General features: G+C 30.1%; 4 protein-coding genes across 10 annotated transcripts in view; 3 read left to right on the forward strand and 1 right to left on the reverse strand.

The window, feature by feature from the left end:
- Positions 1–281: 281 nt before the first annotated feature.
- On the forward strand, positions 282–2,655 carry LOC143343929 (pyridoxal phosphate phosphatase PHOSPHO2). Of its 2 annotated transcripts, none has more exons than XM_076769385.1 (2): positions 282–435; positions 1,521–2,655. In XM_076769385.1, the coding sequence occupies exon 2, from the start codon at positions 1,521–1,523 to the stop codon at positions 2,262–2,264; it is 744 nt and encodes a 247-aa protein (XP_076625500.1). In that variant the 5' UTR covers positions 282–435; the 3' UTR covers positions 2,265–2,655. The 2 variants fall into 2 exon arrangements, with proteins under 2 accessions (XP_076625500.1, XP_076625595.1); XM_076769480.1 differs by lacking the exon at positions 282–435 and adding an exon at positions 1,017–1,145.
- Positions 2,656–2,853: 198 nt separating this feature from the next.
- On the forward strand, positions 2,854–9,854 carry LOC143342202 (zinc finger MYND domain-containing protein 11). 3 transcript variants are annotated; one of them, XM_076765860.1, is made up of 9 exons: positions 2,854–3,139; positions 5,963–6,050; positions 6,925–7,335; positions 7,405–7,732; positions 7,805–8,118; positions 8,319–8,351; positions 8,464–8,967; positions 9,058–9,240; positions 9,314–9,854. In XM_076765860.1, the coding sequence occupies exons 3-9, from the start codon at positions 6,940–6,942 to the stop codon at positions 9,434–9,436; spliced, it is 1,881 nt and encodes a 626-aa protein (XP_076621975.1). In that variant the 5' UTR covers positions 2,854–3,139; positions 5,963–6,050; positions 6,925–6,939; the 3' UTR covers positions 9,437–9,854. The 3 variants fall into 3 exon arrangements, with proteins under 3 accessions (XP_076621975.1, XP_076621966.1, XP_076621984.1); XM_076765851.1 differs by lacking the exon at positions 5,963–6,050 and having other exon boundaries at positions 2,856–3,139; positions 9,314–9,853; XM_076765869.1 differs by lacking the exons at positions 5,963–6,050; positions 8,319–8,351 and having other exon boundaries at positions 2,860–3,139; positions 9,314–9,849.
- A 441-nt stretch (positions 9,855–10,295) lies between these two features.
- LOC143341875 (protein LZIC) lies at positions 10,296–11,989 on the reverse strand. The gene is made up of 4 exons (XM_076765251.1): positions 11,788–11,989; positions 11,364–11,688; positions 11,127–11,262; positions 10,296–11,007 (listed from the first exon to the last, which is right to left on the reverse strand). The coding sequence occupies exons 2-4, from the start codon at positions 11,462–11,464 to the stop codon at positions 10,663–10,665; spliced, it is 582 nt and encodes a 193-aa protein (XP_076621366.1). The 5' UTR covers positions 11,465–11,688; positions 11,788–11,989; the 3' UTR covers positions 10,296–10,662.
- Positions 11,990–12,818: 829 nt separating this feature from the next.
- Eif4g (eukaryotic translation initiation factor 4 gamma) overlaps positions 12,819–19,727 on the forward strand; it is a 52,201-nt gene continuing 45,292 nt past the window's right edge. For 2 of the 4 annotated variants that reach the window (XM_076765131.1, XM_076765140.1), the window contains exon 1: positions 12,820–13,453. In XM_076765131.1, the coding sequence (XP_076621246.1) occupies positions 13,264–13,453 (190 nt within the window). In that variant the 5' untranslated portion in view covers positions 12,820–13,263. Of the gene's footprint in view, positions 13,454–15,068; positions 16,048–19,727 lie in introns of those variants that run through there. The other 2 variants (XM_076765160.1, XM_076765150.1) reach the window with 2 other exon arrangements.

A 19,727-nucleotide genomic window follows, 5' to 3' on the forward strand; every position in this document is an offset into this window, starting at 1 on the left:
TATATTTGCAATCCTATATAAAAATATAATTGACAAAGGAAAGGGCTCCCATTCACGAAGTTGCATGAGGTGTTGAATAAGCGTAACATGTGGCTCGTGCGGTAAGTTATGTTCGTCGTTACTAATGTCGACGTCGATGCACTCAATTATGCCAGATCTGGCCACACTGCTCGAACGTATTATTCACATTTCTACGCATGCGTTTTACTAAGCATGATGCTTAAAGTCTCATACTCCATTAGACGCTAAGGAAGTTCGTCGTTACTAGTGTCGTCGTCGATGCAGTCAATTATGCCAAATCTGGCCACACAGACCTCATACAGTGTGGCACATGTGACAAGTGATGACAACTGTGAACTGACAAGACACGTTTTGTTTCTGTTATTCATAAACTTTAACGATTCTTAAAAATATGTAACCAGCATTGAATTTACAGTAAGTTATATTGTAACAATACAACATATAAAATTACATTGTTTAAAAAATTCTTTAAAAAATACATTTCTGCAAAAAATATAAAAATATTTTGTACACAAAACGATATCCTATGACAATAGTGATTCAACTTGTATGTGATATGTACATTTCTTTCTTATATGTGATACACACAAAATGTAATAAATTGCAATTATTGATTCTGTTATATATATGATCAGACATAGACCAGTTGATTTTATTACAATATATATTAATTAAATACTTTAAAAAATATTTTGATGATATTGTGAAACTTCTTGTATGCAAACAAATTTAAATAAGCTTACGTATTTAAAAACTAGTAAATACATACTATACATGTATAAATTAAGTAATTTTATGCTTAAATAACAACAAATATTATAGCAATGTTCTCAATAAATAGACAATTTTTTATAATTTTATAAAAGTAAATTTAAGAATTGAATGGAATATTATAAAGGTAACATAGGTATGTAATTTATAATTACTACAAGTCATGTATTTGTGTATATATGATACATACTTGAGGGATGTATATGTACTATTTTTTATGATCTCTGTTACGCTTAACCTAAAAGAGACAGTCACCGGACACCTGTCTGAGGGTTCACTTCTATTCTTAATTTCTCTTACACTATATACTATCATAATTACAATTTCGTGAATATTTGACAGTTTTATCAACAGTAAGTAACGTATATAATTTATACAGTGTATCGATATCATTATCGGAATTAAAATAATATATACATTTATTGAAATATGTGATTATATTATTATATAATCTTTTATTTTGTTAATGATAAGATCATTAATTTCACCTCTCGCAAGCATTAAAAATAGTACAACAAAATATACATATAGTGACAGAAATGGTAAGAAATATACAAATGTACAGGGCTGTACGCATTGTTCGGCGATCTCGAGTTATCCGGAAAAAGGGCGAATATTTGCGGGAATACTTAAATTGAGTAATTCGAATTCAAACACATATGAGATTCATCATAATGGTTTATTTAATTAAAACAACTTGTCTTTGTAATGTATTTGCATTTTAATAGATGCATTCCGTACTCGTCGCATTCGACTTTGATCATACGATTACCAATGACAATACCGACGTCGTGGCTCGAAAGCTGTTGCCCCAGGAAAAATTAACAGACAGCGTGAAGGAATTGTGTCGTTCTAGCGGTTGGATTGCATACATGGCGAAGATATTCGAATTGCTACACAGCAATTACATCGACATAAAACAAATCGAACGTGCTATTGTCAATATACCTCCTGTACCGGGTATTGAAAAACTTCTAAGAGAATTACACTCCAATGGCTATGAAATTATTATTATTAGTGATTCAAATACATTATTCATTAGTGATTGGTTAAAAAGTAAAAAATTAGATCATATTATCGCTCAAGTGTTCACAAATCCCGCGAAACTCGATGATAACGGTGTAATACGACTAGATATGTACCACGTTCAAGATTTTTGTAAATTAAGTACTGTTAATTTGTGCAAAGGACAAATCTTAGAATCTTACATAAAAAAACGGCGCGATGAAGGAGTACATTTCGATCGAATAGTATATGTTGGAGACGGAAAAAACGATTTATGTCCAATTTTACGTCTTTCTGAACGAGATTTAGTATTTCCACGTAAAGATTATATGCTCATGAAAATCTTAAATGGTACTGAAAATTATGAAATTCCAAAAGTAAAGGCTCGCATATTTCCTTGGAGCGATGGCATTCAAATCTTAAAAAAGTTACAGGAAGAAATTGGTTTATCTCAGTCTTCTTTGTAATTTTGAAAAATAATGTTTTCTATTTACTTTTATTTAATGTGCTTTATAATTACTAGTAATAAATAATTATAAGTAGCGTATTATTACAATTAATTATTTATAAGTTACATATCCATTATGAAAATATATTAGTGATCAATAATGTAATTGAAAAGTATAAATGTATCTATGTATATAATTTCCGCTTTTATATTTTCTTTAACCTATAGACAATTTCAAGCGTAATAATAGATATGAAACGATATTTAGCAACAATTAAATATAATTCGATTATGTTCAAATGCAACAACTCTAAATTAGTACACGATTTTGTATAAATATATTTCAAGCAAAATATCATACAACCCCAATTAAATTTTCCTTTACATTATTATTATTGCGAAGTACAAGAATAAATATAATAACTAAATAAAACATAAAAATATGATAATTATTTGTATATGTGATAATTTGATTCACGAGTACTAACAGAGTGATAGTCGTGCGAAGTTCAACAATAATAATTGCTGACAGTTAATTTCGTAATTATTCTAGTAGTATATAAATTTAAAACTTATGTATAATTTTTATTGTTTTATTACGAAAGTTAAATTTGATGGTATAAAATTTTGAATTATAAGGTGCGCGCGCACTTTTAGGGTTAGGTTAAACTTATGACGTGCGCGATACGTATAATATAGCTGTGCGTCTCTAACGTTAATTATTGTCTTATTATTGCTTTCGGGCGTCGACAAAAGTTTTTCTTTTATCTTGATCACGTTTTGTTATAAAACATGAAAGTATGAATTGACAATTAATCGTGATTTTATTCTGAAACTTTTATTCATGAACCAAAAGTAACAGTACATGAACTACAAGTTTGTGCGTCAGCTTTGGTAAGCAAATTTAGATTTTTATCAAGTCTAGCGATTGTAATTACAATTACAGAATAATAAGAAATTGCAATATTGACAAAGTAAAAGTATTTATTCGTCACTATTGCGATATCGTTACAATCGAAGTAATTTGTTAAAATAAATTTCAATTGCATAATAACAGCAACAGTTTTGGTAGTTTTATACTTGAAGAGTTAATGGTAATGGACTACTGTAACGCCATTTATAAGCAAAACTACGAATATATGTTACATAGAATTTTTAATACGAAGTTACAATTAAATATCCTAAAAATCAAATCTGCAAATAATCGTATAAATAAATATAATGTTTAATTATGATTCACTTAATAGGATAAATGCTGTTTGTTTTTGTAATGCTTATATCAATTTCTTGAAGTTTTATCATTTTAAGATTAAATATGTTTCGTAAAATACCAAACGCAATACCACCTAGATATGTGATATTTAAAAACCATTCAGGTATATATAAATGCGTGAATACGTTAAATAAAACTTCCAAAAATATAGGTGTCCATAATAATATTCCGGATAATAAAGATATTTTTATAGTATTCAAAAGCTGTAAATCGTTCTCCATTTGTTTTACCATTTTTAAGTACATCTTTTTTCTATCATATTCAGTACTCATATATTGTTTATTTCTATCATTGTTGGAATCTTCATTATATGTTTCTGATTGTTCCAATACATTCAAATCTTTGTTCAATTCTTCAAAATTTCCATTTGATTGCATAGCATCTTGTTTCGTTTCAGAAACTTCTTTATAATCTACAAAGCTATTGAAACTTGTATCATTAATATTTTTAACAAAATTGACATTGGATTTAATCAATAACATTTCATTTTTTACTTTTAATCTGTTTAAAGCAATTTGACAATTTAGTTTGCCATATTGTTGTAAGATTGAAGAAAATAAAATCGGCAAGAAGTATATTACAAATATAAGTACAAGTAAATGTAATTTTAAAAATTGAGTTGATATAAAACATATATGTGTTAAAGTTATTTTTGATGTATTATCATTCTGATAAATAGTAATTTCAATAAGTGATGGCATATTTTGATGGTCCACCGTAGAATTATGTTGAAAATTTTCTTCTGTCTTTTTATATTTCTGCTGTTTCCTATTATATTGCTGATTTTTATTTAATTTATTTTGCATAGTTGTATTATAAATACGTTTAAGTATTTCAATATATATTTCATCATTAGTTATTATTGATGCATTATGCTGCATAGTTACTTCTGCAAGTTCATTCGCAGTAGTTTGAACTTCTGTAGGTTGAAAATTATCTGTATAAAATTTGTCAGATTCTAATCTTTCAGTGATATTTGTAATTTCATTTTTTGAATTCTCTTTTTTTATTAATGTGTTTTCTGAAGAATTTAACACTAAATGATTAAATAATAATAATTTTTCATTATAGCCATTTGTATTATTCTTCGGTTGTACATAATTTATTAAATTTGTACTGTTCTTAGTATTTATTATATCATAAGAGTTTTCATACTCTTTGATCAATGTATCTTTTGTTGAATTTGTTTTAACATCAACAATACTATTATTATAATAATTTCTAATAGTTGTATGTGTATTAAATTGCAAATCTTTCATTGTATCAAACAAAAAAGAGGTATTATAATGATTTGCATTGTAAATATTATTTGATACATTGTCTGTATCATTTAATACAGAATAAATAATTGTTTGTACTTTAGACACTATTTCATTCACTTGTGTATTATTTGAATTGAGCGAGTTTACTAAATCTTGATTATCAATATAATTCGTGTATAAAGGTATTGTATATATTTCAGAATAATTTTGTGGAATGTTTATAAATTTAATATTGCTATGACAATTGTAAAAAAAAAAATTATTTTCAATCAAACACTTTGTGTTTTCTGCATTCTTAATGTAACTTTTTTTGTCATATTCAGTTAAGTAGAGAATTCCTGTAACAAAAATGGGTATGATCCATTGGGTTATTACAAATACACTAGTAATCTTTTTATTATCTTTCTTCATTTCATCACACTTGAAAGCTTGCAAGAACTTTCTTTTATTTTGTTCCACTGTTGAAATATTTGTGTGTTTTGTTAAGTTAGATTTTGAATCAAATTGTATTTTATCATATTCAACTGTCTCACATTTTTCCACATTTTGTGATTTAGATTTATTTGCAGTATTCTTGTTTTCATATGTTTTTTCCATAACACATTCTTCAGATTCAAGAAATTTGAAACATTGATTTTTAAAACCAATTACATTCAAATTGCATTGAACAGAGAATATCAATAAAGAAACAAATGAATTCGTAAATGGAATAAACAATATTCCATACTTTATCATTACATCTATAATGTTACATTTAGAAGTTACACTAAAATTACTTTGATTTATAATATTATTAAAATTTTCATGAATCCTATTGAATCCATCTTCTTCATTTTTTTCATTATCATCTTCTTTGTGCCAGATACTGTTATTTAAAGGAAAGATATATGATTTATTATGATCTAAATAAGCAATATTTTCCACATAATTTACAAGTAGTATACTTGATGTAAGTATAGAGAATAACACATCAGATATTGAGAAAATATATATTGGTGTATAAATCCAGTGCTTAAATTGCTTCCTTAACATTATCACAATTGTAATAAAACTGGACAACAATAATGTGTATGCTCCTACACTGAGAACTATAAAATACATAATACAACACATTAATAATCAACTCAACTCAAAACTTAAAACTTTTTGTGCTTTTGTTTGTATTTTGTATTATAATTGCAGAGTTCATAAGCCAGTTTTGAGAAGTACAACTATTCACATTTATGCTTCATGCAGTTTAAAAAAGGACTGTTTAGACAAACTGTTGCATGTAGGTATTATACAGTGATAAATTATGTTAAATATGGGGGTATCTAAGTAACTGTTACACATATTAGATATTACAATATCAGAGTATGAGGGTACATTGATTATTTATCTATGCACCAATAAATGCAGGTACTGACTGTATTTGCAGAATAAAATACTCATGCATTTAGAATATTTTGTATTTATTAAACAAATTTTAGCACTTCTAATGTACAATTTTATTAAGTAATACAAATTGTAATAGACGCATTTAACTACAAACATTCACAAAGTGACTCCCTTGCTTATTCATCAATTTTGATGATATTTCTTAGGTTTATAGAATGGCCAAAAATAAAGAATATGTTTTCTCTTTTGGCAGTAGTAACTCAAGTTTAAGAGATAAAACTACCCTCCAAAGTTTCAGCTCTTAATGTTATTTTGAAAACTATTAGGGAAATAAGAAAGTTTTTTATTAAATTCTTTATAGTTTTTGTTGGAAAATGTCACCAGTAAAAATAAATTAAAAACTTAAAAAATTACTCTTCAACATTTTCCACAAAACAATGAGTAAACTTTGTTTAATCTGCATTCACAATTAGTTGTAAGTATATTTAATTTTTTTTTTTATATATACACAATGTTTTTCCTTTAAAAAATCATGTAAAATGTTTTTAAACGACCTTTTTGTATATCATAATTTTTAAGGTAGCATCAGAAGGTTAAAACTTTGGAAGATAGTTTTACCATTGCTAAAAAAGATACATATTTTTTATTTGTAGTCATTGATCAAATCTGTAGTTCTGTAAAGATAATCAGGAAGGAATTGTTACAACAAACGTATTTATCTAAATTAATTACATGTTAGTTCATTATTTATTTTTTGTATGTTCTAGTGCTTATTTACGACAATGTCTATACGTCGAAAAACTGATCCGTTCATGACACAACGAATATGGGATGCCATAAAAATAACTGTACATCAGAGAAGTTTACCTAGTAATGAACGTATGGTACGTCACCTAGCTCGGGTTTATGGAATTACTGAACAAGAAGCTCAGGAAGAATTAAACAAAGCAGTCGGTGACGGACTTGTACATTTAAAGAAAGTACCAACCAAGAATGGTATAGAACAAGAAAGTTATAAACTACCAACAGATATCACATTTAACGATGGTCATGACTGGTACTGTTGTAAATGTCAGAAAGCAGGAATAATGGAATGCTGTCAACAGTGTTACAGAGTTTACCACTCTGAATGCCATGTGCCTAGTAATGTTAAATTAAAAATATGTAATTTCTGCGAAGTAAGTATATAATATTAGAATTAATCTTTTAATGTTTATATATCAGTAAAGTAAAAATAATTGTTACAGAGTATAAATAACGACACATACCCAGACAAAGTTGATCTCAACCACATTCTAAGCTTCACTTGTGGACATTTGAAAGCAAAATTGCCACCAGAAATTACAAATCGCACTATCGTTTTTAACAACGATCCTATTACACCAATTAATAAATATTCAGGACCAACTTGGATCAGTGAAGGTGAAGATGCATGGCGACCAGGTGTTCTTATAAAACACCATATGGACTTGGCAATAATGGATTCAAAAATTAAAAAAAACGAATATACTACTCTTGCTGAATTTGAAGCTGATGCACATAATATTTTACATAATATTATTGTGTATCATGGGGGTATGTAATCGCAAGATATAAGTTTTTGTATATAACTAATGGTAATGTTGTAATTTTAATATGTATATGTAGCTCATAGTGTAATTGGAGAAATGGGTCTCACGATGTATCAAGATTGCTGTTACGACCTTCAAGAAATACGACGTTGTGCTGATTGTTATAGAATATCAAATGAAAAATCTGAGAAAATGTGGTTTTGTATACCTTGTAATCCATCTCATCAGTTAGTTTACGCAAAGCAAAAGGGATACCCATACTGGCCAGCGAAAGTAATGCAAGTTAATGGCAACATTTATGATGTCCGGTTTTTCGGAGGTCATCACATGCGTGCCAACATCGAAAAAGTTTTCATTCGTCCGATTACTGCAAGTCTGCAAAGTTTACAGGTAAAGATAAGTTACAAAATCTTCGGGCGTTCCACGCGAAATTGTCACGCGAACACTATGAAATTCTCGGTTTAGGTTACACGCCATTTACAGTGTATTGTATCACTGACACAATAGAAGAGAACAGTTGAGAGAAAGCAATTTAGAAATTGTTGTTGCACTTAGGTATATTATTATCTTAACAACGAATTCTTGCATAGCCTTCGGAAAAAGGAAAGTGGAAAGAAATGAAGGTATGCACATACAGTGGCCTAAAGTGTACAACTAATTTCTGACCACTGTGTTTCATTGTGCAATCAGAAGAAAATCAATTTTCTTAAAGCGTGCACAATTTACCTTTCATAGATAAAAAGATCCACTGCTTGGAACAGAGCATTTGAAGAACTGAAGCATCATCAAAATTTGCTGCAAAAGTTGGGCAAGAGCATCGGGGAATTGGACATCAGCGACGATAATGAGGGTCCAAAACCGACAAAAATCCGAAATATTTCATCAGATTCGAAAAATACGGCGAACAATTCTAATCCTGCGATACAAGTTTTTAAGGACTTAAGAGTTAAAGTTGAACGTCTCAGCTCAGACGGTCACAGTGGTCTGCCATCAATTCAAGAGGAAAAAGAAAATGAAGACAAATCGGCAATAAATAAAGCTGGCAGCGAAGAAAGACAAGTACCGTGTTTGCCCGTGGCAGAAGATGAACCTGCAAGAGAAATATCTAGTACCTGTCCTCAAGGTTTGAAGAAAGAAGGCTCACAAGAGGATATGGTTACATCTAGTTCTCAAGAACCAAGATCCAAGTGTGTTCTTGTCCAAACGGAACAAATACAAACAGAAGCAATACCTGCAAAGGTAAAAATATCTGAATCTCACATTACAAACATACAATCATTGTGTATTTATTTATACGATATCGCGAATTTATAATATAATATTTTGTAGATAAAAAGAGAACGCAGAACTTCTGAACAACCTACTACAACAGCATTAGAAAAATTACGTCGTGAATTAGAACTTGAAAAATGTAAAGAATTAGAAGAATTACAAGCTGAACATGCTAAAGAATTACGACAACTGACAGATAGACATCAACAAATTATATCAGAAATAAAAAAGAAACAATGGGTAATTATTCTTTAATAATTTTCTTATACATATAATTTTTATACATGTATTATGGTAAATGTTATAATTTCAGTGTTATAACTGTGAAGCTGAAGCAATATACCACTGCTGTTGGAATACTGCATACTGCAGTACTGATTGCCAACAAGTTCACTGGCAACGTGAACATAAAAGAGTTTGCAGACGTAAACGCTAATTAATAATGGATGCAATAAATATTCTCATCAACTAATGAGTTTATGGAAAAAATTAAAACAATTACTGTGTTTGTAAAAAGAAAATACTTTGTAGAAGCACATTAATATATTCTTGACACCAATTTGACATGTCTTTGTAAACTTTCTCCTTAAGTGCTAATGTTTCTAATATGTATAAAAACAAATGTTTAAAGACTGTCTTTATTTTTCCTATAAAATCTGAATTATTATTAATAAGAACCTTATTTTATTTGATATTCAAAGTACAGAAAACCAATAATTATGCATGTTTTTAAGAGATGCTATAGGTTTGTAACAAATAATTTTCTTTTTAGACATTTCTTAAATTTTTATTATCCGATGTAAAGCATTTTTAGACGAAACATTAGTTGACATCTGCTGACTGACATATTCGCATCTTTTCTTTTTTGTTTTTGGTTTGTTGTAAAAAAGAAAAACATGAATATATTTAAAAAACTAGTTTCTAATTACTGGTGTCTGTTTAAAAAGCTCCGTAATGTGAAATAAATACCAATAACCAAAAATACTTTTTTATTGCAATATGGTTGTCCTTAGTATTATATTTGAATTTTTTAGCATATTAATTCAATGTCTATTTGTATAGATTATGTATCTATACATATTGACGACAGCAATATGATTTAAAATATAATATACGTAAACTAATTTATTTGATTCTTTATTTTTATAAATAATTTACGTAAAGTTGGCAATTAAATGAATTGAAAACATATTTTATATATATTATATTAATAACAATTGCATAATACAACTAGAGATAAATACTTATTTGATCCACAATGTATAAGACATATTAAATGTAAAATTATGAATACATTCACTATTACATACTGAATTTTTATTTGTAACTTTACAATACACATCAAAATTTTATTTATCGAAGTAAAAAGATTGATAATTATATAACATAAAATATGTGTATAACATTAAAACATTAGAAAGTACAACATTTGTATACAAAATTTTACACAAAAACAAAATATTGCCTTTCAAATTAAAATATACCATGTAGCCCTATATGTCCTTAGATAAAAATTTGTTTATCGATATGTGTAATGATATTTTCAACAAATCTCGTTTTATAGTTATTATTTTCCTTTGTGTGAAATATTGAATTTTTGATAAAAAGTAAATTTCATAAAGAATTACAAATTATTATATGTATAATATATACGACATAAATCTAAGTATTTTGAGTAGTTCGAACTTCATCGCCTACTACTGCTAAAGCCATTCGACCTTTGTCTGTACTTTCAGTTACTTGCACATAACTTGTTGTATCAATGTTACTAGATTTTAACTTTTCCAATAATTGTAACTCTTGAGGTTCTAGTTTCTCTCCAAGCTGTCTTAATGCATTTAATACCTCTCCACGTTGATGATCGCTACACTCCTTGCTTATTTTCCCAAGTTTTGTATCATAATCAATTTGTGTTAAACGTTCTCTAAGTTGTGTTGTTTCTCGTTTACCAAACATTCTTATAACTGCAGGTGTTTTGAATGCTTCACTAATTGCTGCTTGAGTTGCCTATTTATTCAAAATTGGGAGTATATTATAACTAACATATTATTTAGTATTTATATAACTATGTACATTTTAATCTGTAAATTGTTTATAAAATTAGCATATATATGCTTAGAACATACCAATTGTATTGCACTCAATTCATCGATTAATGTTGTATTGCCAGATAACATTCTTTGCAAACTTTCATTAAACTCTTGCAAATCTTCTTTTGTAAGTTGCATAGCTTCTTCATAAGCAGTTGCATCTAATAAATTTCTATTAAAAGCAGAATTTCATAAATTTATATATATATATTATAAAATCCAAAACTATTAATATTGAACGAATCTCAGAGAAAAATAATTTTTCTATTATACCGGTTTTCTTCTATATCTTGCAGTTGCTGCACCAGTCTATCCAGTTGAGTCTCTAAATTCTTTTTTAACTTTTCAGTTTCCAACTTGCCGTGAGAACTCATTTTCGAATCGTAAAATAGGAATAGTTATGGCGAACAGAGAAGACACAAAAGTAAATTTTGATGATAGAATAAAAAACGAGGTTACAATAAAATAAATTTAATAATATAGTTGGAAATATATACGACGAGATAATTTTGCAAAAAAGGATTTTACATCATTCCATACTCTTATCGTATTTCTTTCTTTAATGTATATTTATTTTACAAGCTTGCCGATTGGGCTTCTGTAATCAAGAATTTCATTAACGTGTGTTTATCGTGTAATTTTAAGACGTAGAAATATAATGATAGTTTAGAATTATATTTTATTATAATATACTAACGTAACTTATTTTTCTGAATATATTAAACTGTTGACATAATTACGGTACAAAAGAATATACATAATACGTAAAGGTACGTAAAGGTAGATAAGGTGTGACTTTACATACTGACTACAATATTTATGTGCTAAATTTTAATATTACACATGTAGTTAAGCTTGTACATTTGTATATGATTGTTATTTCAAATTTTACATTAAATGTTCAATAAATACATTTAATTTTTAATATATTCTGTTTCAATGATGTAATCACATCGTATCTAAATTTATAGTAGCATGGAACACTTAATACCTATATATATTTTATAATTGGATAATGTATTATCTATTAATATAAAGTGTAGTAAAATTCATTTACGTAGCTTAATTATAGCTTTATTCATCGCATGGCAAGTATGAACAATAAATAAAATCATTCGTAAACAGTAATCGTAAAATATCGTAATATGCAGAAACATTTAAAAACTTTTTATTAAAGGATTTTTAATTTTTTTCATACAGTTTTGGACATGTTACTATTTATATAGTTGTATAAGAATTTAGATAACATGACCAATGAAACAATTACTTGATCGACTCTATGTTCATTATATAGTTCGTGCTAAACATGTGATTGGTTGCTGCATGATTTTGTTCACTGCATTACCACAAATTCGATTATATCGTTTCAAAAAACTAGTATATACCTTTCATATGGATTAATTAATGTGCATTTAATGAAAATTGATTATTTATCAATGATTTTTTTTTTCATATTTAATTTTTCTATTGTAAAACGTTTAATGAATTAATATTTTTGTATCACCATTAAGGAATGTTAGACGCGAAGAAATGAGAAGAAAGGCGTGCTGTGGTTGTGCTCAATGTATGGTGCGAGTCGCTTCTTTTTTCTTACGCGAAAACAAGTCATCTACTATTTGTCAGACAATTTACGCAACATTTTAGGCAGGTAGAACGGCGTACGGCGTACGGTTATTGACGATAATAATCTATTAGTACTACGAAAAGAAGTACGTGACCGTGCGCAGTTGAATACTGCAACCGCGCGCGAATCTTGGAAAAGAAAGTGATAAGAGCGTAAACACTTTCAGTCGAATGAACCAACGGACAAAGACGACGTGTAGGACAAACGTAGGTACAATTTACCAGCGAACACAAAGGAAAACAGTGTTATTTTAAGATAAGTGGCGTAGAAGAACAGGATACGAAGTGTTGTGCATGAATTGGTCAGGTCTAAAGTGCGCGCGCGTGTAAACGTGCCATCAGTTTCGTACGGGTGACCGAACGCTAACCATCATTTTGTGTACGTTGGATTTCTCAGCGAAGTTTGTTTGAATAAGAAACCTTGCGACAAAAATTACGGTTACCTACGTGCGTGAGAAAAGAACGTACCTATGAGGACCTCCGAGAGCCACATAAGGCAACAAGCTTTGAAGATAGTGGAGAGTTTAAAGAAAGGAGGCCTACGCCTGCGATGAGCATGCCGACGAAAGGGAAGCATCACCACCTGCCCCATCATCATCATCATTCGCAACAGCCCCACCATAACCCGCCTCAGCATCAACCTCAACTTCTAGTGAACGTCAATCAACAAAGTGTTCATTCGCCCCAAGCTTACAGCACCGTGGTTACGGCTAACGCACCGCGCTTTGTTCCGAATGCTGGTGAGTATAAATTGCTAATTTAGTATTTCGTTTGCTTAATATTCTTCGCATCTCGAGTATACGTTTTCGATATTCATTCTATGTTTGTATACATACGTATATATTTCATTTTATATACGTATGTGCGTATATATCTTTCGATGCAGTTAAAATTAACTGCATACTTGAACCCAATAGAGGTTATGTTTTGAGGTTAGGACAACCATGCGGTCCATGTGGATGTCCATTAGGAGGATTTCTGTAAAAATGTCTACAATGGCGCATTTACTTTTCATTTATCTGTTTTTTGTTCGTTAATTATATACTTGAATTACGAGGATTTAAAAAAAAAAATGGATGATACTTGAATCGTTCGAACAAATTCATTGAAAAAGGAAAATATTTATGCGTATGCCAATTGGTATAGCAATATGTTTATAAACTTTTTCATTTAAATAATTTGATTAAAGCAATATTGTGCAATTTATGGTTTAATCTCAAAATTTACAATACCAATGTAATATTTGGTTTTTTTTTTTATAACATTATATTTTTAATGTTAAATAATTCACTTACCTTTCGTGTTCATGCATTTTCCTTAATGTATTGTAATTTGTAAAGTTGCTTTATGTTATTACATATCGATACAATCGACCGCTAAACGCGTACAAGAAAACTAACTTAATGGAATTATGGAAGCCATGGAAGGAACATTGTAATTATGCGAGTTCTACTACTGTCCGATATATTGAATTCATGTGGTTCCCAATTTTTCTTGTTTTACATTTCGCGTAGTTAATTGCTTATCAAATTATTATATTACTTGTTCTGTTGAATAATTTATTAAGAAGTTGAGATATTACTGTTGAACATACATTTTCTTTTTTAATTAATTAGAAGACAGAGAACATTACATAAAATGCGACATGGAATTTCATCGTAATATTTTGTTCATAAATATATGCTTGTGAATACAGTATTGAGAATATTTAGTTTAACAAATTGCAAATAGTATAAATTAAATAGGCAGTTAACAGTTTTACGATAATACCTGACAGAAATTACTTTTGCTTTCTATGAATTTTACTCAGTGTTGATAATTTAAAGTGTAAGTCGATCTTGAGATGACCTCATTGAAAACACGTGACATTGTTATTAAAACACGTCAATGTAATCAGTGAACTTCCTGTGCCAGTCATATTTTTCTTAGATATGTGCTTTCTAGTTTATTTATTTATTTTTTTTTTGTTTACTCTTGTACATTGATAAATTTTCTATGAATCGAAATCGTAATTTCACGATGTGAAATCAGTGGAGAAAATATGCATGATACATATATAAATAAAGGCAAACAAGAATGGGTGGGGAAGCAATCTGTTGAATCTTATGAAACAGTTTCCTTGTACTAAATTAAGGATCGTTTAATGAGCGAATTGAAGCAGGAGTAAGAATAATAGTTATATATGGGTCGTGTGAAAGGATGTACGAAGAAGTGTTCGAGGAGAAAATAGGGAAAGAACCCAAGAAAGGAAGAGAGAAGGAGAATAGGATGAAACGAGTCGCATAGCTAACTTGCCGAAGACTTACGAAAACGTCCGAGCATTGGGTTCGGCTGTATGTTGCGCGTAGTCTGTGTACATGTGGCAATCAAGCCACACGGTACACACATTTCTCGCTCTCTTTTTTTCTTTCTCATTTGACTAATAGTAAAAATAATAAACTATAATTTTATTATGAGTATACAAAAGTTTACGGAAACACGACTGAATTGTGCATAGTATCATTAAAAGTATTATCGTCATTTTCACGAGGTGGTGTTTTCAAGGCTGCCTCGTAATCTTGTGCTTCGAAGTATCACGACGAGAGGTCCCTCTAATTTTTTGCTTTAAAAACATTTCAACAAATTAATTTGAATCCCGACGAAAAGTTTTCTATTTTTACATCGTGCATGTTAATATTCGTCGGTAGACAAATTGTGCTATCTGTGTATCACGCTACGAGATTATCTTTGCAAAGAGCATATGGTTGTCAGAATGCGTGTTAAGTGTGTGCGCCTAAATATTAAAATGTGTTTAACGTAATTTATCGCGGAATGTGAATATCATATTTAAGAATAGAATGTGTAAAAATATTCGCTGATACTTGACAACCGAAACAGCCTTTCAAAAAGGAGGCGATTTACCACACGAGTGGGTTAACGATAGTAACAGTAGTAGCAGTGGTATTGCCGGGCCGCGTGGTTACTAACTCGTACGAAAACATCGTCTTGCCAGTATCATATCGTCTTTGCTGCCACGGAGGTTATATAATTTCGACGAGCGGTCTTTTCGTTTGCGAAGCACGAGGAGTGTCCATTCATTCGAATAGCTGTCCTTGTTTTTTCAAAGTATTCGCGCCACACAGGCGTACAATTCTCTCTACGGTGATACTTCCGAGACTTGGTGTGTTACCTTCGTATGTTGAGAACAAGATTGGATAGGATCGCCAGTGGGCAATCACACCGCTAAACATGCACTCAATCGTCACGGTTTCTTACCATCACTAACATAACGGTCAAAAGAAAACTTGGACCAGACGTAGAACAGCACGCAAGACGAAAATGTCCACGGTGGTAGGTAAGTTGAATGTCACGTTTTGTTCGCGGCAATCGTCTGTTCCGAGCGATCGAATGTTTTCATATTTGATTATATGTTTAACGTGCAGAGACCGATGCTTTTCTTGCAGATAGTATTACACTCGACTGTCGGCATTCACGACATTCGTTTGTTAAAAAGAGGTTGATTCGTTTAAACGCTCTTTAAGTGATATTTTAATCAATATGTTTTCGTTAGTGTATATTTTTCATTTGTCATAAAAAGCAAAAGAAATGTACGATTTTCGCGATAAATAAATCTGAATGTAAAGTAAACATTGTCCGAAGAGATACTTGCATTGGATTTCAGGAGATGTCGCGTGAGTCTGTAATCATTTGCCAGGTGACGACTGGCGTACCAGTTGATGTGTCACAGGGGTATGACTCGCGTACCTATTCTATATTTTTCAAACGGACAATAGCAACCATAAAGGTGCACAGTGTACACGTGTGTGAACGTATGTCGAATTTTGACGGTATTTAAAAGTGATACGTAGTTTAATGTATAACCATTTTTTACATTTTCATATTTAATAAGTTTGCTACCGCCATTCAATTGAAAAATCATCTACCATAAACTACGCTACATTTGTAGTAACTTTACTTAATGTAGTGCATACTTTTAATTATATGCAAATATAAAATGTATTAACTGGACCGACTGAATATTCTGAATGTATTATCAGACATATTGGGACACTGATCTATAGTTCTTTCTTCAGTTGTTTATACGAATTTAAAGTAGTCAATCATCGCTGTCACATATATGTGACGTTGGTTTCCCACGACAATTGGCACGTCGTAGACGTGTGACGCGTGGTAACGAACGTGTTAAAGAATCGATTCTGAACAAATGCTAGATTCTATTATTTTCTTGTATATTTATTTGTATATTTAGATGTGAAAATTTGAACTTTGAAATTTAATTTATAATAACTATTTTACAATTTTTCACATCAGGGTGGGTACAGTTGGAAATTTGTATTTATTAAAATATATTAATGCATTATTAGTGTTTATCAATGATCCTACCGTATCATTTAAAATCAATAATTATCGTACAATAGTTACTCTTACCAATACCTATCGTAGTAATTTAGATAACTACTTACCATATTAACAACATCATTAATTTTGATGATCTTGAAGCGTCATAGTCATTTGATAATAGGGTCGTGGGTTTTACAAGGTCACTGAATGTTGCAAAGCAAAACATAAATGTAGCTTACACCTAGTTTACAAATGACATACATGAGAAGCTAAGATGGGAAAAAAACAAGTAATTACAAGTCATTTTGAAGTTTTTTAAAATTTTTTATTCGTTATTGTCTTGAATCCAGACCTAAACTATTATTTATTGCTCTTAAAGACTCGTGAAATCTCAGTTTTGATATACTTTAAAACTATTGAACTCAAGGAGGTCGACACCAAGTAAGTAATTATGGTGAAATTTTCGAATGAATGGCTCCTCACCGATTTTAATGATTTCGAAATATATCGTAAAAGGCGTCATTTTGAACAACTGTTTCCTTTGTCAATTATATGCAGTTGGCCTTTGTTAAAGAGTTTTTCCGATTCGAATTCTGCCTATACGTATGCGTTCATGGCAGCACGTGGCGTAAGCTATAGTAGCAGGGTTGTGTGAGTTCAGAGCTGTAGTTTGCCTCTTTTGTTCGATGATCTTTAGAGATGAACGTAATTTTTGTCCATAACGCAAGGAATAAAATAGAAGTGTCGCGCACTTTCGGAAACGTCACCGTAATTATTCTTATTTTTAAACAGGATTCACACGTATTCCGAAATGAAAAATAAAAGTTAAAGTTAAGTTTGATTCGTGTTAGTAGATATTTTGATGGTTGCCAGTGATAAAATTGATGGTGTATGCCCATTTTAAAAATTGAAAAAAGAAATTATCGGCAAAAACATCAATTGGTACTTCCGGGTGTCATTTATTCATATAGTATTGCAATTTTAGGGAATTTCGGTTATTGCGAATGTAATTTATGGTTTCACATTTTACTACAATGTGGTATGCAATGAAAGAAATTGTTAGCTATTAGGTTAAGATTTTACCGAGGTTGTCAAGGTCCTCTGTCTCGTCTCGTTGAGTAATGTCTGTTCATCGTAAAGGCCATCGCGGACAGAATTGCATAATGCACAGGACAACCAATAAAGCCGAGCTCGATGCCGAGATGCGCCAGTAATTAATTCTTGTACATTCGTCTCAAAAGTGTACAGTAGGTAACAAAAGTAAGTAAACGTCATTACGGATAAGGGTGACATTTTTTTTATTCAAACGTACATTCAACCTCATCTACGATTAAAGTAAGACATAGCATCGATACACCCTAATAATTTGCAACAGTTATAAATATATTGAGAGTGATTCAGTTTTGTTTATTTCTACTAACAATTTGTAAAGGTTACAAAAGTTAGCGAACAATAAAACGGCATAAACAATGACTCTACTGCAGAAAAGTATTTCATTTAGATAACCAAAATATAAAAACTATTATGAATGGATGAATAGATGATACAATTAAAAAATACAGTCACGGAATGTTCACTGCAGGATAGTCGCCATTGTGGTTATTACAAAATTAAATAAAAAGATATTTACTTTAGTAAGATAATTTACTATTTTATAACCGATTATATATTATTTCGTGTAAAATGAAACTTTCATTTTATAAATTACTTTTGTTGCCCGCTGTATGTTTTACTATATTGGTTATCATTTTTTTTTTTTTTAAATTGTAAAATTTTTGTAAAATTCCATCGTAAAAATCGCGTATTTGTGAGGCGTATAATTGCAATTGTGAAACGTGATCTCAGAGATAACAATTACACATATGTATATCATTTTTGAAGCTTTAGCCTTGTTTTTTGATGATTCAAGTGTATGAATACAACAAAAGATAACGATATTGTTTCAATGTATCCTTTTGTCGCGTGTTTGAAATATTGGCGAGTGATTTTCCACTGTTAGGGATTAACCCTTTGCGAATTAGATGTCCGGATACGTTGCAATTAGTTGGAACGGAAGTCGAAAGCGTGTGACTCGAAATATCAACACGTTATAAAATTGCCTCGTACAGTATGTCTGATTTAAGTCTATACGCGCAATTATTTCTTAACTCGCTGAAAATGCAAACAGTTTGTACAAAAATGGCTTGAATTTTTTTTTAGAATTATTACTTGCAGAAATGTTGAATATTATCTTTAATTTTTTTTTAAATTAAACTAAATGTTTTGTTAGTATTTTTATCACTTAATGTACCATTGTATACGAACTTTGTTACGTACAAAGAATACGAAGCTCTTAACGTATCAGGACATATGAGTTTTGCAACGTGGACACGCTGATTCAGCAATTCAACCTGGAAACTCAGCTCTAGATAAAATCTTGGGTAGATATCTGATCATTGGTTCATCTTATGGATCCTCTGAGCATCGTGCAATTCAAATTCTGTATTAGTATGATGGGAACTCAAACTTGAAAATTTATTGTTAGTCAAAAAGTTACATATACATTTAGATATTTCAAAAGAAACGATCTTTGGCTTTTTATATTTTTTGAAAGTCTGGACCACAGATAACATATTTTCAAAATATTACGTTCACATCTATGTATAGTCTATCACAAAAGGATTTGGGTACTAG

This window comes from Colletes latitarsis, chromosome 1, assembly GCF_051014445.1.
Source record: "Colletes latitarsis isolate SP2378_abdomen chromosome 1, iyColLati1, whole genome shotgun sequence".
Taxonomy (NCBI): domain Eukaryota; kingdom Metazoa; phylum Arthropoda; class Insecta; order Hymenoptera; family Colletidae; genus Colletes; species Colletes latitarsis.